We start from the raw sequence: 17,719 nt of genomic DNA, 5'->3' as shown, positions 1-17,719 counted from the left end.
AACTCTGAACACTCATTTTCTCTTCTGGCTCACCCCCTAATGCCACTCCAGGATGTTCCTCTTTGAAAGGCCACACCTGTCAGATAGCTCAAAGCACTCGTCAGTGGGCAGCCAAATGGAGACACGGGGCTAGCAAAGAAACCGGTGACGTCAAGAGATTACGTCAAGGTACAGCTGAACGTTGGGGACATGCAGCTTAATAAAATATTTGTTGATAGCATGCTTTGCATCAGGAACTACAGCAGAACAGCACAGGCTCCTGCCTGCAGACACGCCAAAAACACGCTGTCCGGAGCTGCCAACTGGCAGGCCCAAAGAGACGACCCCAGCAAGGCAGCCGGCATCCCAGCCGGAACTAGAGCCTGCCGCCCGAGGCCAGTCCCAGCCTCGCCGCTGGCTGTCCAGCTGCGTGACTCCAGGCAAGCTGTCTCGCCACTTAACTCGCAAATGCCACCTAGCAGTCCCCTTGGCAATGGCTGCTGTGGAAGTCACGGGAGATAACGACAGGCACAGATGGGGATGGCAAGGTCCGGGCCAGCAGTACCACTGCACATGCCCATGAAGGCTGGCTTTCGCCATCCGGGCCAAGCACTGGCAGTGACTTAGTGGCGTCAAGTGAAAACACAGCTCCCCTTTTATGAAGCTGGGCAAAAGCTTCTAAGGAAAAGCCCTGTGTCTTGGAGGGTAACCTCATTTTGATGGGATCAGAAAAGGGAAAAGGCTCCAAGGAAAACTGGGCCATGGGGACCCAGAGGAGGGACAGCACCAAGCGACTCAGGGAACGTGCATGGTCTCCAAGAGGGCTGAGGTGGAAGCAGCTGCCTGGGCAAGTGAAAGGTGGCTCACAGTGTACTGAGCAATGGCTTCTGCCTTCCAGGACCCCCCCACCCTCTGCCCTCACACCCCACATTCACAACCAAGTCTGGAGCACTGGGGAGTGACACCACTCCAGCCCAGGCAAGGTTCCAGGCAAAATACAGCCTCAGATGAAAAGCTCACTGGCCCTCCTGGAATGCAAGGAGCAGGGAGGAGTCTGTTCAGAAGCGGGTAGGATGGGGACGGGCACCAAGGTGCAGTGTGTTAAGTCACTGACTACAATGTCGGCATCCGTATGGGCACCAGTTCGAGTCCCAGCTCCTCCTCTTCTGATCCAGCTCCCTGCTGATATGCCTAGGAAAGCAGCGGAGGATGGCTCAAGGGCATGGGTCCCTGCCATCCACCCAGATGAAGTCATGGCCTGGCCCAGCCTCAGTCATCTGGGGGTTGACGAGGTGGATGGAAGATCAACTCCCTTCTCGTTGTAACTTTGGGTTTCAAGTAAACAAATAAATATTTTTAGAAAGTGGGAATGGAGAAAGGAAAAGACAGGGCTGACCTGGGCGAGGCAGCCAGCTCACGTGGAAGACACTGGACTGAGATGTGGGCAGGCTCGGGGCCACACAGGACTTCCACCCCGACCCACTGCCCCCGACAGCAGTGTTGGTCTCTACCACCACTCCGAACATTCCACATTCCCCAGCTTGTACCCTTCCCTCACTGGCATCCACACTTGAGCCACTGTACACAAATTCACTCTGTCTGTCCTCACTGCTGTGCCAGGCACGGTGAAGACCAGGGGAGAAGGGCACAAAAATCACCCCTTGGAATGAGGAAGTGGGACTGGGGTCAAGGCTTGCCCCATCCTGGTGCCCTCTGTGCACTGGATGGGGAGGACGGGCACTGACACAGTGCTGGGGCCGGGGGTGAGGTGAGACAGGGAGAAAGCAGGACAGACTGTCCCTGTGGGCACTTCGCAGGCAGGTGAGGTCCTGGGAGCCCCACTCCAACAGGCAGAGACCAGCCAGACGGTGGCATGTTCCCACAGCCAGACAGAGGAGACGACGCAGGTGGGGTAACCCTGGCTGGCAGCCCCAAGAAACTCAAACAACAGGTACTGAGCAGCCGTGGGGCGCGAGGCCCCTTGTAGCAGGACAAGCCTTGGAACACCATATGGATACCGGGAAGCTCGCCCAAACCCAAAGGGAGCCGGCCCTAGCACAGGCTGCTGCTGGGCCCAGCCGTCTGGGAGCCATCCCACCTCCTCGCCTGGGCCGGCCTCGCAGCACACCTCCTTACCCACGCCTGCTCACGCCTCCCATCCAGCCCACAGCTATTTCCCCCAGGTTCTCCTTGCTCCTTCCTCTGGCACCTTCCAGTCGCTAAAAACTCCCCGCTCACAGGATACCCAGTAACGATTTGTTCTGTTCTTTTGTCTTTTGGTTTTTGCCTGTTACAACTGTTACCGCCAGTGGCATCAAAAAGAGGTTTGTAACTCCTCCTCCAGGAAGCTGCCTCCCAATCCACCCCCTTCCAGCCCAAGGGTTCCCTCCCTTGCTTCAGCGCTGGCTAGCCCTGTGCGTCCTCTTCCATCATCCCTGCCCACGGCCCACCAGCCGCTTAGCTGGTATTTATTTTTCTCTTCCCCAACCAGTCTGTCAGCAATTCTAGAACAAAGATTAACTCCCCACCACCCACATGGTCTCTCAGCACCCAGTCCGGGGCTCTGCACGTGACAGGGGCTGTGCCAAAGAGTTCAGGTATAAAAATGGGGCAGGGTCGTTGCGCATCAACAAAAACACTGGGCACACCCCAGCTCAGCAAAGAGGGGCATCACACGTAAGGCACAGGTGACCCCAGGGGCAAGTGCCATGCTCCCTGAGCCTCCGTAATCCTCAGAATGGGGAGGTGCGGTGGGGGTTACAAGCCCTTGCACGTGTGGAACAGAACACGGCCATCAGAAGGAACGTTCGCGAAATCTGCCCCAGGTCAGGCACCGAGGACCTTGACTGAAGTCCATCATCTATGTGGGATGAGGAAAGAGCTCTCCAGAGGAGAAAGGAACTTGTTCCAAGTACACAGGGCAAGTCACGCTGGGAGCCACCTGCCCCGCAAGGGCCTCCGCGCCAGGTGCCTCCATGCACTTTGCAAACTTCTAGAAGCTCTGCAAGTTAACGGGCCTGGACCCGGCGCACGCCACCTGCCACCTGGGCAGCCTCGGGCACCCAAGGGGCAGGGAGACCACCCCAGTCCCCGTGAACCCTGACCCTGCACCTGTGTCTTTTAAGTGCCACCCCTCGACAGGTTGGGGAGGGCAGATTGGGGGACCCCGTGGTGGTGATGACTTAGGGCTCCGTGCCTCAGTTTGTCCATCTGCAGCATGGATTGGCGAGGGGCCCACACCCGCGGGGTGCCCGCCCCAGGGATGCTCGCGGGGTGCGCAGGAGGGGCGGCGAACGTGGCCCGCGTCGCGCCGCGTCGTGTCGCGCTGCACATTGCCGCCGCCGCCTCGGCGCGTCCGACCCTTACATAAGCATCCCTCACGGCTGCGGCGCCGGCGCACGCCCACCCGCCCCGACCCGCGTGCCGCAGGCAGAGGAAGACGCGGAGCGCCGCCGCGGACACTCACCTCCTCGCCGCCGCCGCCGCCTCCACAGCCGCTGCCTCCCCTGACAGGGAACAGCTGCGGTCTCCGCGCAACCGAACTTGCTGCAGCCGCGGCCCCGCCCCCTCCGACTTCCGATTGGCCCCGGCAGCCCAGCCCCTCCTGCTATTGGACGGAGCGCTCCGCCATTCACAGCTCCCCCTACTCGGAACTCCTCCCAAGGCCCGCCTACCCCTCGCGTTTAAGCCTTGGCGCCCCACGTCAGCCCCGCCCCTGGCGTCCCCGGCGGGCGTCCGGATTGGTGGCGAGGAGAAGCAGGTCCCGCCCCCGGGCGCGCCCCCGCCTACGCCCTCGGCCGTGGAGCCTCACGTGGGCCGCCAAGCCTGGGCCGCGGCCTGCCATAGGCGGAAGTGGCGGCGTTCTGGGGCGCCGGGATTGGCTGTCGGCGGGGGTGGGGACGCGCGATTCATTCACCCCAGGGCAGCACGTGGCTCCCGGAGCCGCAAGCACAACAGAGGCGCCGGGGGTCGGGTGGCCCGGGCCGGGAGTGGAGGCCCAGGCGCGCGGCCGCCGCCGGGCTGGCGCGGGAACGTTCGCGAACACCGGGAGGAACGGGGAAGCGTTCCCGGGGCTATCCTCCGGCGGCCGCGTCTTGAGGTGAGGCGGCCCCCGAGCTCTTCTCGGTGTGACCTTGGGGCAGCCGCATGGCCTCTCGGATCCTGAGGGCCCGGTCCGCAGGGAGGAGAGGGCAGCTCCGTGCCAAGACCAACGCAAACGCTCGTCTCTCCGTGAGGAGAAAACAGTAAAATACATGGCATCCGGCAGGTGGACAGGGGCAGGCAGATCGCTCGCTTCCTGACAGGTGTACCCGGGGCCTGGAGAAACGTCTTGTTGCTGTATAACTCCTCTACTCAGATCTGCCCCGCCACCCTCCGACAATGATAGGAGCAGAGATTAAAACCCTGATTCTCACCAGAGGACATTGTGAGGAGTGAAATACCCAGAAAGACAAGCACTGCGTGTGCTCCCTAATTTAAAGACTTCTGTTCTATTTAAAAGGCAGATTTTACAGAGCGGAAAGGAGAGACAGATTCCTCAAATGGCTGTAACAGCCAGAGCTGGCTGGTTTGAAGCCAGCAGGTCTCTCCCACGCGGGTGCAGGGTCCCAAGGCTTTGGGCCATCCTCTGCTGTATCCAGGCCACAAGCGGAGGGCTGGATGGGAAGTGAAGCAGCCAGGATTAGAACCGGTGTCCGTAGGAGATGCTGCCACTGCAGAAGATCAGTGTTTTATGTCACTGCATTAGCCCCATTCTTCCTAAAGACTAAATAATAATAAATGCTTGCATATTAGCTTCATGTCAGATAATACTACGATGTACAGTATGTTCAAGTCCAAAGACTCAGCCCAACAGCTTTCATTAGGCAGGAAGGAGGAAAACGTGCTACAGCTGGTTAACCCGCATCCAACAGGAACACCAGTCCAACTGATCCAGCTCCCTGGGAAAGCAGCAGAGGATGGCCCAAGTCTCCCGGCCGTGGCCATCTGGGAAGTGAGATAGCAGGTGGGAGATCTCTTTCTAGCTCAAGTCATGTGACATGGGGCGGGTTCCTTTCTTCACTGACTGGCTTTCCTGGTTCAAAGGGCTGGAATTCACTGACACACAGTCTAGAATTCCGGCTGCTTCACACCCACCTCATGAGCCCATCACTTATCACTTAGCTGTGTGTTTGTGTATGGCACAGGTCTCTGTATCCTACAGAAAGGGTGTGGCCTTCTCTGAGGACTGGCCATGCGCCAGAAGCTGTGACTGAAGTGGCAGGGTCTGTCCCTGTGGATCCTCGTGGGCCTGGGGTACAGGATAGGCAGCCCAGATGATTGTCATATCAATACCAGTGAACAGAACCAAGTGGATCCAGAATCGAGGCAATGTTCATTTTGAACAGTCAGCTGCAGCACGGACACATTCAAATAAGCAAACAAGATGCCCACCTTCCCAGGCTGGGTCCAGAGAGAGCGAAGTGTCCAGCACAGCCCAAGGGGGAAGCAGTCCCACCCTGTGGCTAGGGGCAAAAGAGAAAAGGCATTCTTCCATGCAAACTTCTGCACCAGAAGTGACAACCTGCTTGCGGACAGAGTGCCTGCGGGAAACACGGGACTCCCATGTCCCGTGGCAATGGTGGCTATGCTCCCATGCATATTAACGATTGTTCCTCAGGCTACTTCCACAACCTCCATGGAACCGGGCCCTCCCCACTGTCCTCCCCTAGCTCTAGACCGTGGTAGTCACCCGCAGAGGTAACAACGCACATTGGTGTTGACACTGACAAGTAGGAATCAGACATCCCTGCCGGTGGAACTCTCCCAAAGCCGGCAACGGCTGAAACCAAACCGATTCCTGGATCCACAGTGCCCCCCAGATAAATCTGGAAGGAGCCCAGGAATCTCTTTATTGACTCTTATGCCAGAGGCCAGCTCCAGACAAGTTCAAAGCTCGGGAAGGGTGCGTAGAGTCGGAGATAAAGACACGGACACTGTCTCTCGGTGCCCTCTTGCAGCAGCTCACTAAGAAGCTGTCCTTTTAGATACATCACACAGCTCTGCACAGTCGTTCGTTCTATTTTTACTTCGTGACTAAGTGGGAATGCACAGATGTTTGATTATTTTATTTTTTACTTCATGGTCAACCAGGTGCTCTTAAGGATAATTCTATAAGTTACCATAAGCATTTTCTTCAAAGCAAGCCATTATTCTTCAGTAGTGGCCATTGGGTGACAGACCGGACTCCAAGGCCAAGTCACATGCGATTACCTACTAATTAGTAATACAATCCTACCACATTTCTGTTTCCACAACTTGCCCATCATTTAATGGAGAAATATGTTACAAGGGAATCCAAGACAAAAGTTTCAAATATTAGATCCCCCCCACAATTATAGGCTGTATAACCCCATAAACAAACAATAATCAAAAGCATATCTCTATGATACTAATAAAATCACGCTATAATTCCTCTAGTTAAAAAAATTACAAAAGCTTTACCACTTTCCTATAGCCCTTGAGCCTCTTTACCCTAATTAACTATGCAATGATTGTCAAAAAACATAATAAAAAAATAAAATTAAAAATTAAAAAAATTATAAAAGCGGCTAAAACAGCTACATTTTTTATGCTCTAAAGAATTGCAGGTGGGTGCCAGGCCGGGTCCATCTCCGTGCTCAGAGCCCTGATTCCAGCCACCGAGTACACGCGATAAGCTGTTCCCTGGCCTGCCTGAGCTCCAGAGGCTGCTCCCTTCATGGTGAGTACACTGAAGGGAGAGGTCTGGAGAACAGGGCAGGCCCGGGCCCCACCTGCCGCCATCACTGCATGGTGGGTGGGATTGGGGAGAGGGTGACTTTGAGGTCTGGTGCATGGCCGGGTCTCCCAAGGGTTAACTCCACAGCTTAGCTTGTTTCTCTAGGGGTAACAGGATGGGCAATCTTAGTCTGATTCATTCAGCCCCTGGCTTGACCACAAGTTCCCTCTTCCCTGCTTCCCCTTTTTAAAGATGCCCTCGGGGGAGCTTAGGAGTTGCTTGAGCATTGGGAAAATACTGGGAGGAACTAGGCAGACTATAAAAGAGGCAGGCCAACTTCCGATAAAGGGCATTCTCTTTACAAGAATGACCCACTGCATGTTGTCTTTTTTGTAACCCTAGTCCCTCTACTTGGCTCCAGGTATGTGGTGAGGTGGGTGTTGCCGACAGTCTGGGGATTAAAACTTCCAACAGCCTGTTGGCTGCTGGTGGGTGTCAGGCCGGGGCTGTCTGCATGCTCAGAGCCCTGATTCCAGCCACCACACGCAGTTGGTGAGCTGTCCCCGGGTGGGTGGCCAGTGCACCATTTGGCAACAGGCTCCACCTGCTGGCCACCCGGCAGCGAGCTCTGGGGTTTTGGTTCTTTGAATCGCTGCTTAGGTAGCTCCATTTTGAGCCCACTGTGCTTCTGGGATGTGAATCAATCCTAAAGATTCCCAACGACAGAGTAACTTTTCCTTTGAAAGTAAGTGAGGGTAATGAGACCTGGTAGGTTGGAGGAGAGGGACCAGATGATCTTTATGGGTAAGACTTGTTGTAGGGTTTTTGACCCCATATACGGCAGCAACCTCAATTCTTGTCTAGGAGGAAAGAAGAATTTTCGTGCGGACACAGTTTAGTTTTAAAGCAAGATTTATTAGAAAACTTGAGAAAGGAGATTCCCATCCTAGTGATGGGAGGGGGCTCTGAGATGGAAAGGACCCTTACCCCCTGCCATGGCAGCAGGAGGAAAAGCGGAAAAGAAGAGCCTAGCCCTCTGCCGTAGTGGCAGGGGCAAAAGAAAGAAGACCCATATTAAGGTGGTGAACGCACCTTTTTTTTTTAAAAATTTACTTTTATTACAAAGTGATAGGAACAGTCTGGTCATAAGTGTTTATTTGCTCCTATCTGCATCTACACTGCTCCACCAACACATACTTAAATGGGTATAAATAAAAATGAATCCATGGGAAATATGGGTAGTAATATTATCAATAATCTTAATTATGTCCTTAATATTACTACACTTTTATCTGAGATTGATGACCCGGAGATAGTTACAATAATAGACCTTTTATGTAAATTATGCTGTGACTCAATAATGGACATAGTATGTATGTGGAACTTTTGAACAGCTAAGCTAAGCTACTGGTGAAATGGGGCCAGCTCTCATATCACTCTTGCCAAAAACTCCAGTGTGCTAAGCTCTCTTATCACTCTTGTTAAGAAGCTCTAATGTACGTAAACATGTCATAAAAACAAGTTATGATAAAAATGATAAAAGAAGAAGTAATTGTATATTGATGAATATATAAACAAAAACCATGTCTCTCAGAACTGAGAGAAAGCAAGTGTTGCTGATAGATAACATGTACTAACCAATCAAAATGTTGTAAACAACTGCTTGCTTGACCCACTGAATTGTATATAAACCCATGCCTTGGTCCCAGTCACTGAAGCCAGCAGGCTCCCACTAGCCAGAGCCAAACAGTCCAACAGGTTCCCACTAGGCCAGAACCAAAGCTCAGCAGACTTCCAGGAGGCCAAAGTCAAGGGTGCCCTTGGTGGCTTTCCCCGTCCTGTTTGTTGTGTGCTCTCTTGAATAAACGCTTGATTGCAAGCATCCATTCTCTTGACTGTGCCGATCCGAATCCAGGAACCAGGAACCTCCTCCGGGTCTCCCACGCGGGTGCAGGGTCCCAATGCATTGGGCCGTCCTCAACTGCTTTCCCAGGCCACAAACAGGGAGCTGGATGGGAAGTGGAGCTGCCGGGATTAGAACCGGCGCCCATATGGGATCCCGGGCATGCAAGGCGAGGACTGTAGCACTAGGCCAAGCCGCCGGGCCCTCCCATAACTCTTATATTTGGCCTTTTAATAATGTCTTTCAGTTCCTGAATACTTTTGTTTTTTAACTTGACCCAGCTCTGCTTCCAGCTTTTTTTTGTTTCCTCCTGGTGACAGGAAATATCTTCTAATTCTGAGATTCTTCTGTCTCCTTCATTCTATTTTGGAGACTCTCCACTGTACTTTTAATTTGCTTCCCTGTATTCTTTATTTCTGATAAATCAGCTTTCATTTGATTCATTTCAAGTGTGACATACTCCTTAACTGTTCTGGCCAGCAGAGCCCGTAACGTGGACACGGTGAGGACCTGGGGATGAGGCACCGACAGGAGACCAGCGATGGTGGAAGTCTCTCCCAAGTCTGCCTTTATTGCCTTTTCAGGTCTCCTTGTATACTCTCCCCCACACCCTCATGAGCAGACTATTGGGTACAGATGAGTCCAATCAGACCAGGCGCTTTTAGCCCCAAGCCCATTCCCCATAGTGCTCAGCTTAACGAGTGCTAATCAACTCCTTAGCCCACAACACTTAAATTCCTTGAATGTGGGCTCCACGGTGTGGCCTAGCAGCTAAGGTCCTCACCTTGAACGCCCCGGGATCCCATATGGGCACCGGTACTAATCCCGGCAGCTCCACTTCCCATCCAGCTCCCTGCTTGTGGCCTGGGAAAGCAGTGGAGGACGGCCCAATGCCTTGAGACCCTGCACCCGCGTGGGAGACCCGGAGGAGGTTCCTGGTTCCCGGCTCCGGATTGGCATGCACCGGCCGTTGCAGGTCACTTGAGTGAGTCATCGGACGGGGAATCTTCCTCTCTGTCCTCCTCTCTGTATGTCTGACTTTGTAATAAAATAAATAAATCTTTAAAAAAATTCCTTGAACGCCTGCTTTATGTACTTCTCCTTGTTGACAAGAAGTTTTATAACAAGTGTTTGGAATTCTGTATCCCCCATTTTCTCGATGTCTTCCTCAGTTAACTCTGAGGTTGGCAAAGACTTTTGTTCCTTTACAGGAGAGTCTTCAGTAATATTCATTGTGCCTTGGTCATTCTTTTGCTCTTGGTCATTGTACTTCTGGTTAGCAGATTCTTTTCCTTGGGGCAGGTTTCTAAGCCATGTCACCCACAGGTCTACAGTTCGGTTTTACTTATTGTGGTTGGCACACGGCTCTTTGTTTGCAGTCACTTGTGCCACTCCCTCCAGCAAGTTCCAGGTCTAGGTTATTATATTAGATTTCCACCATGGTCTCAGTAGCCCCAGCTCCTGGCTCACCACTCTCCACCTCCTGTGATACCGTGCTGAGGCTGCACTGTTGTCTGTACAACATTTCTCCCACTTCTGCTTGGAGCAGGTCCAGGATTAGAGAAACACCAGGTGTCCTATATAGTTAGGTTGTTGGTGGTGCTGATCTTGCCGGAACCTGTTGGCTGTTAGGTCTGAGGGGCACACGGACCTATTCTGACCCATATAATGCCATAATCAGTATTATTTTCCTGTGGGTCTAGTGCAATGCTCTGAGCTCAGTGGGTTCTGGCTGAGCTCAGCACATGCACAGCTCACTGTTGTCCCTGCAATCTTAAATTCGTTGCCACACTGTAAGAAATGGCACCTGATGTACCATTACTAGAGTTTTGATCTGCTGGCTGTCAGGTCTGAGGGCTACCGGACCTATCTTGGATGGAACCTGTAGAATGCCACGTTGTTGCAGTTCACTGAGCCAAAATGAGTTCACTCCCAGCTCAGAGCATGTGCAGTTCTGTCCATAGCCTTTGCCTTCCTATACAAAATGGTGCCCAATTCCGCTCTGGGAGGTTTACTGGGCTGTGACATCTACCCTGTTCCCACACTGCCTGTCTGGGACATCTGGCTCTATCTCTGCTCCTGGTCAAATCAAACAGACCAGCAGGATAGACAGTTCTTTGTCTGGGTTCACCTCTAGAGCTCCCGGTGAATGTCCCTTCCCCCCTGGTTGCTGTTGGAGTTCCAGGGGCTGGTACAGTTCAGATCACCGCTTGCTGAATGACGCTGGGGTATCAGTCACTGCAACACCACACCGTTGTGTCTGCTGCTTTCCCGTGTCTGTCAGTCTCCAGGTGCCCCTCTGCTGTTGTTCTGTCGTCTCCTATTTCCTGGAGTCTGCCCTCTCTGCTTTACACTGGCTACTGTTTTCTGAATTAAACATTTTTTTAAAGATTTATTCATTTTATTACAGCCAGATATACACAGAGGAGGAGAGACAGAGAGGAAGATCTTCCATCCTATGATTCACTCCCCAAGTGAGCCGCAACGGGCCGATGCGCGCTGATCTGAAGCCGGGAACCAGGAACCTCTTCTGGGTCTCCCACGCGGGTGCAGGGTCCCAATGCATTGGGCTGTCCTCAACTACTTTCCCAGGCCACAAGCAGGGAGCTGGATGGGAAGTGGAGCTGCTGGGATTAGAACCGGCACCTATATGGGATCCCAGGGCTTTCAAGGCGAGGACTTTAGCCGCTAGGCCACGCTGCCGGGCCCCTGAATTAAATATTTTTAAGGGGCACAGATGATCAGACTTGTGGTCTTGGGAACATCTGGCCACCAGTTCAGGGGGATGCAACAATCTAGGTTGGCTTCTCATAGGAGGCGGTGTTGGAGCCCAGTCTTGAGGGCAGGGAGAGATGGAAGTGGGAGTCCTGCAAAGAAAAGCAGCCAGAGCCTGCTGTCCAGGTCCTTTGACGGTCAGGGGAGAGGACAGAGTGACCCTTTGCTCCAGGAGCCAGGCATCCACGGCAGCTCTTCCTGCTTCCTAGGTTGTCCTGCAAGGACCCCCAAAACCCTGCAAGGCCACAAGGAGCAGAGTTCCACACGCAGCCACCAGGGGGCGCTTGTGGACAGCTCTGCCCCATCCTGCAGGGGCCAGCTTGGCCAGGTGCTGACGTCCCCTGGCTGTGACCTGCCAAGCCATCCTTGGGTTTCTCACCCATGAGTGAGATGAGAAACTTATTTGAAGTGACCAACTTTGCTTTAAATCACCAAGCTTTATTTAAACTATCATAGGGTTTCTTTTTTTTTAACATATATTTTTATTTCATTTCCTTTTTTTTTAAAATTAATTACATTGCATTATGTGATACATTTTTTTATGCACTGGGATTCCCCCCACCCCTCCCCACACCCTCCCCCCATGGTGGATTGCTCCACCTTGTTGCATTTCCATAGTTCAAATTCAGTTGACATTCTTTCATTGGAGGTATTTACCAAGCATAAAGTCCAGCATCTTATTGTCCTGGTAAGTTCAATGGTTTCTTGGTGAGACCATCTTTGGTCTGAAGGTAGAGCCGGCAGAGTATCATCCCATTCAATTAAAAGCCCCAACATAATATTTCCAACCTTTTACAACATTGTGGCATTAATTGACATGGTATTAAGCAATATGTTAATAGGAAAATGCAGGTTCTCAACCACAACCTGTGACTTCTTCATAGACATTTCAATTTTGGTTTATATTCAACCGTGTTCTATACACCTTAAAATGGCTTAGATTAATATTCAGCTGTCTCATGCTATTTTAATTTTAGTCTTTAGCAGTTTATAGCATTGAAGCATGATTTCGATGAACCTGGCTGTTTTTCGGGTGGTCTAACTCTATAATTCTAACAGGATATATGTCAACAGTTTAGGTGAGCATGTTTAGGAGGGGTGTGCAGAGAAATCTTCCATACCCCAGTGAGGAGTAACTAATCTTTGTGTCCCACCCAGTGAGGTATGAGTGCATCCCCGCTGACCGTTTCCTGTCTATTTCTAAGCTTTTCTTGTTGTTCTCTATCTATTCTAGTTTTGTTTGTTTGTTTGTTTTGAGGGGTTTCTGGAGCGCTCCTGATGGTTAATACGAGAGGGAGTGGGGACCCAAAGTTGGAAGCAGGCAATATCATAGGGTTTCAGTGATCGCTATGAAGGGGCTAGTGACCAACCAGTAAAAATGCTACAAAAAAAAAAAAAAAAAAAAAGAACAAAACAGTGACTAAACCATGGGGCTGGCGCCATGATATAGTAGGCAGACCAGCCTCCGCCTGCGCCAGCGGCAGCCCACATGGAGCCGGCTCATGTCCCCAGTGGTTCCACCTTTGATCCAGTTCCCTGATTATGACCTACAAAAGCAGCACAGGATGGCTCAAGTCCCCTGGACCTCTGCCATCCACGTGGGAGAGCTGGGTGAGAGTCTAGGCTCCCGGCTTCAGTCTGGCCCAGGCCGGGCCTGTTGCAGCCGTTTGGAAAGTGAGCCAACAGTTGAAAGATCTCTCACTCTTTGTATTGCTACTGTTGTAATAATAATGGCTTGGCTGACAGGAGGGTATGGGGCAGCCATATGTGCTCGCCCAAGGGTGACAGCAGGTGAGTCATCAGGCTGGGCGAGCCTGGCTGAGCACCTGTGACTCGGCAGGTTCTTGCTGGGCCAGACGTAGCAGGAAGTGGGGGACCAGAAGGGGCTGAGCTCATTGCAACTGCACATGCCAAGACAGGACCTTGAGAACTGCCAGATGGTTTTTTTTTTTTTTTTCCGACCTTTGAACCAGGGTCAGAGGCAGCCTGTGTGTTAAACATTAGGCCTGTCGGAGGAGCTGGACTCCAGAGGGCTCCGCACAGGCCGGGCACAGGGGCAGGGCCTCTTCGTCCCATTCTCTTCACACAGCCCTTGTCCTAAATCAGACTAGTAGCTAGGGGCTGACCCAAGGAAGCCCCAAAACTCAGAGCAGGTAGGGCGGCGACAGAAGGCCGGATGAGCCCGGAGCTGTAGCCAACGCTTCCTCCATCGCAGACCAGGAGCCCCGTGGAGCAGCTGCCCGAGCGGCTGGGCACCTGGCTTTTGGTCCAGCCTTGACTGGAAGCTCTGGGACAGGAAAGTAGAGTAGTCGAGTCCCAGCTCTCCCACTTACTGGACAGGCTTTCCGAGCCTCAGTGTTCTGATCTGGGGAATGGGACAAACACTCCCAGTTCATCAAACTGTCCTGAGGTTTCAATGAACTTGGTGGAAGAATTAGCCGTGGAATCAGCAAAAACTCTCAGCCAATGGACGTTAGAGCCAGAAGGACTACGGCCGGACTGGAAGTCCCTTTCCCACTCTGCCGCCCTGCCCAAGGTCCCCTTCCTTTGCTTTGTTTTGTGGGAAAGAGCTGCTACTGGCAATGTATCAATCATGTCCACTCTTGCGATTTCATTTTACTTTCTTTTTGTTGTTGTTTTGCTTTTACGATTTACTTATTTTGAATGGAAAGTCAGATTTACAGAGAAGAGGAGAATCAAAAAAAAAAGGATCTTCCATCCACTGGTTCACTCCCCAAGCTGTCACAACAGCAGGAGCTGAGCCAACCCAAAGCCAGGAGCCAGGAGCTTCTTCTGGGTCTCCCACACGGGTGCAGGGTCCCAAGGCTTTGGGCCGTCCTTGACTGCTTTCCCAGGCCACAAGCAGGGAGCTGGATGGGAAGTGGGGCTGCTGGGATAGGAAGTGGCGCCCATATGGGATCCCAGCGCATGCATGGTGAGGACTTTACCCACTAGGCCTTCCACTTTCCTTTCAACATGATCCATTGTACACATGGGGAGAGAATCCAGGGCGCCATTGCAGTTTGCCCACAACCACCAACTCCCTGCTTAAAAAAGAAAACAACTTATTTATTTGAAAGACAGAGAGACAGAAAAAGATCATGTATCTTCTAGTTCACTCCCCAAAGGGCCACATGGTTGGTGGGGAGTCAGGTCAAAGCCAGGAGCCTGGGGCTTCTCCTGAGTTTCTCATGGGAGGGACAGGCGTTCACGCACTTGGGCCGTTCCCGCTACCTTCCCAGGCGCACCTCCCTTGCTGTGCACCTGCCGTGTGCCACACCCTGCAGGCCACATTTAGTGAGGACAGCAGTGGCCTGATTTGCTGCTCCCTGTCGTAGATGAGGAAATGGAGGGGCCTAAGGTCACAGAGCCTTGTGTGACAAAGTACAACTTACCCTGAGGAGACTGTTCTCTGGGCCTGAAGTGTGACAGTTACGCTGGGCAGGTACTAGGCCTGGAGAGGCACTTGGCTCTGGGATTCCTCACTGGAAGCTGGCCTGCCTCCTCCCTCTTAACAATGACTTCATGTAGTAAAACATGCTTCATATAAATTGTACCATCTCAGGGGCCAGCATGGTGGCTTAGCACAATAATCTTCTGCCTGCAGTGCCAGCATTCCATATGGACGCTAGTTCAAGCCCCGGCTGCTCCACTTCCCATCCAGCTCCCTGCTTGTGGCCTGAGAGTAGAGGAGGATGGCCCAAGTCCCTGCACCTACATGGGAGACATGGAGGAAACTCTTGGCTCCTGGCTTCAGATCAGCTCAGCTCTGATTGTTGCGGCCCTTTGGGGACTAAACCAGCAGATGGAAGATTTTTCTCTCTGTGTGTCTCTCCTTCTCTCTCTGTAATTCTGTTTCTTAGACAAAAATAGATCAATCTTTATAGATACAAAATATACTATCGCAGCCCTGGTTTATGTCCAGCTCAGCAGGGTCACATTTGTTAGTCATGTTGTACCGCCAGGTTCCGGAACTCTCTTCAACAAAACTGAATAGCTACAGCTGCCCATCAGTGACTGTCCATTTGCTGGCCCTCACAGTCCTGCTGTGTGTCCCCATGACTTCATTCTAGATTGGGGCTGTCTTAATTCTTTGTTGGTGGTGGGGGGCTGGGATCAGGGAGGCTGCCTGGAGGTGGAGAACACAGTGGCAATATTGTTTCATATGTGGCCTGCACTCCTTGCCCCAGCAGCGGGGAGGGTGACTCAAAGATGTTCTACTTGCCCACCTGCCCTTTGGTTTATGGCAGCCACCTCAGCGGCTCCGACCTTTGCCCCCAAGGTGATCCCCTGCCAGGTGGGCGGAGGCCCAAAAGCGTCTCAGAAGTCAGCCACATGCCAAGGGACTGACAACACCCTGCACCTGCTGCCTTCACAGTCATGGTCACGGGAATGCGCAGCCAGTCCTTGCGAGGACCCCGGCCCACCTATGGAAAGCTCCAAGACTCCCAGGGGAGACCCCTGGAGGGCCGACCACGCCGGGCACTGAGCCTCCGACAGGAGCGGGACAGGGGCCAGCAGGACCCCGAGGGAGACCCAGAAGGGCCCAGCGCTGCTGCTCAGGAGTGGCTGCCAGGGGGCCCCGGGGACACGGAGCAGCTGATCCAAGCGCGCCGAGGCAGCAGACGATGGCTGAAGCAGTACCAACAGGTACGGAGGGCCTAGGGCAGAAGAGGGCACGGGAGAGAGCCCAGGCCAGTGAGAGGAGAACAGAAATGCCTTGGGGACTGGGGGAGGAGGGGCAGGTGTCCAGAGAGCCAGAGCTGACACCTGCAGGGTCTGGAGGTGTTGTGGGGGGCGCTTCATGGAAGGTTTGGGGTGAAGTGATGAGGCCAGGGAAGACCTGAGAAGATTGACAGCAGCCACAGAGCTGGGGGCAGGAGATGGACTGGTCAGGCTGAGTATCCAGCCCTACTGGCCTCAGGGAAAGGGGCCAAAGCTGCTGTAGGCTTCAGTCCGCCTCTTCCCCTTAGGAATGGACTAGGGGCCTCTCTCTTTCTCTCTCCCTCTCTCTCTCCCTGGAGTCTACCCCTACCTCGTGGCTGTGGCCGGAATGAAAGCCAATGCCCACCCCTCTCCATCCTGCATCCTGACTCGCACCTGCTCTGTGTTACAGCAGATGAAGAGGAGGTGGGAGAGCCTGGTGGCCAGCATCCCCGGCCTCACCCTGAGCCGATCGTCCGCCTCCCGGGAGCCACTGGACATCGCCAGTTAAACACGCGCCAGGCCTGGCACGCCATGGCGCCCCTGAGCCACCTGCCTCTGCCTGCTCCAGTCCCCTCCAAGCAGCCTGCCCCGTCTCCCCGAGGAGGGCTGTGCCACCAGCAGCTCACGGGAGGCCCAGCCAGGGCTGAGGAGAGAGGGGCTTGGGACCCCTGGACTACGATGATGCTGCGTATGAGGGTCCAAAAGCCGGCTCTGGGGCAGGGTTATCTGGCCCCACCCAGGATGACCCGTTTACTTCCAGAGAGAAGCCCAGTGAAGCCACATGCCTGGCTGAGGGGTTGCAATCAGCACCTGCCGGGAGCTGCCCTGCCATCCTCTGTGGCAGCTGTTGCTTCGTGAGAGAAGGGACTGGACCTCAGTGCCACAATGAAGGGAGTGAGGGAGCCTGCTCTTCCTCTGTGACAGGGAGGGAAACTGAGGCAGGGGGCAAAGGTCAGTGGTTTGGACATCTCTGCCCTCTGCCCCCCCCACACGTCCAGTGCCCGGCATGGGAGCTGGACATAGTAATAAAGTTGTTGAGCAGCCCACGCCATGACACAGCTTAGTAAAGCTACCACCTACGACCCCATTATCCTATTTGGCCACTGATTCAAGTCTCGGGGCGCCACTTCCCATCGAGCTCCGAGCTGAAGGCTTGGGAAAAGCAGCGGAGGACAGCCCAAGTGGTTGGTGCCCTGCACCCATGTGGGAGACCCCAGAAGAAGCTCCTGGCTCCTGGATTACGCCTCGCCCCGGCTATTACAGCCATGTGGGAAATGAACCAGCAGACGGAAGTCTCCCTCTATCTCTCTCTCTGTAACTCTTTCAAATAAATAAATAAATAAATAAATTTAATGCTGAACTAAAGGAAATGATGTGGTCATGACTCTAAGTACGTCCCACCCCACCCCTAATCGACACCTCTGAGAAAGCTGGCCCAAAACCCAAGCAGGGCGCCCTCTGAGCTCGCCCAGGGGTCCCCAGAGGCAGCGGGTCTGAGCAAAGAGCCTGAGCTCGTGGCATGTACTGGCACTGCTGGTGGGGAGCTCCTGGGGCTCCCCAGCTTTGAGCAGACCCAGAACAGGGGGCACCCCACTTCCAGATGTAGATTGCAGGGG

General features: G+C 53.5%; 1 protein-coding gene across 2 annotated transcripts; it reads left to right on the top strand.

The window, feature by feature from the left end:
- The first annotated feature begins 15,706 nt into the window (after window positions 1-15,706).
- On the top strand, window positions 15,707-16,741 carry C4H11orf86 (chromosome 4 C11orf86 homolog). Of its 2 annotated transcripts, none has more exons than XM_058662376.1 (2): window positions 15,707-16,046; window positions 16,516-16,741. In XM_058662376.1, the coding sequence occupies exons 1-2, from the start codon at window positions 15,777-15,779 to the stop codon at window positions 16,609-16,611; spliced, it is 366 nt and encodes a 121-aa protein (XP_058518359.1). In that variant the 5' UTR covers window positions 15,707-15,776; the 3' UTR covers window positions 16,612-16,741. The 2 variants fall into 2 exon arrangements, with proteins under 2 accessions (XP_058518359.1, XP_036349143.2); XM_036493250.2 differs by having other exon boundaries at window positions 15,714-16,046; window positions 16,513-16,741.
- Window positions 16,742-17,719: the final 978 nt, after the last annotated feature.

This window comes from Ochotona princeps, chromosome 4 (genome assembly GCF_030435755.1).
Source record: "Ochotona princeps isolate mOchPri1 chromosome 4, mOchPri1.hap1, whole genome shotgun sequence".
Taxonomy (NCBI): domain Eukaryota; kingdom Metazoa; phylum Chordata; class Mammalia; order Lagomorpha; family Ochotonidae; genus Ochotona; species Ochotona princeps.
The sequence above is the reverse complement of the archived record's forward strand: the minus strand, read 5'-3'. Positions and strand labels throughout refer to the sequence as shown.

What these genes read in the sequence shown, in the direction of transcription:
- C4H11orf86 (XM_036493250.2), top strand. Translation starts at nt 15,777, where the DNA reads ATGGTCACGGGAATGCGCAGCCAGTCCTTGCGAGGACCCCGGCCCACC. An exon ending in GGCTGAAGCAGTACCAACAG is followed by an intron (nt 16,047 to 16,512) that starts GTACGGAGGGCC and finishes TCTGTGTTACAG; the next exon opens with CAGATGAAGAGGAGGTGGGA.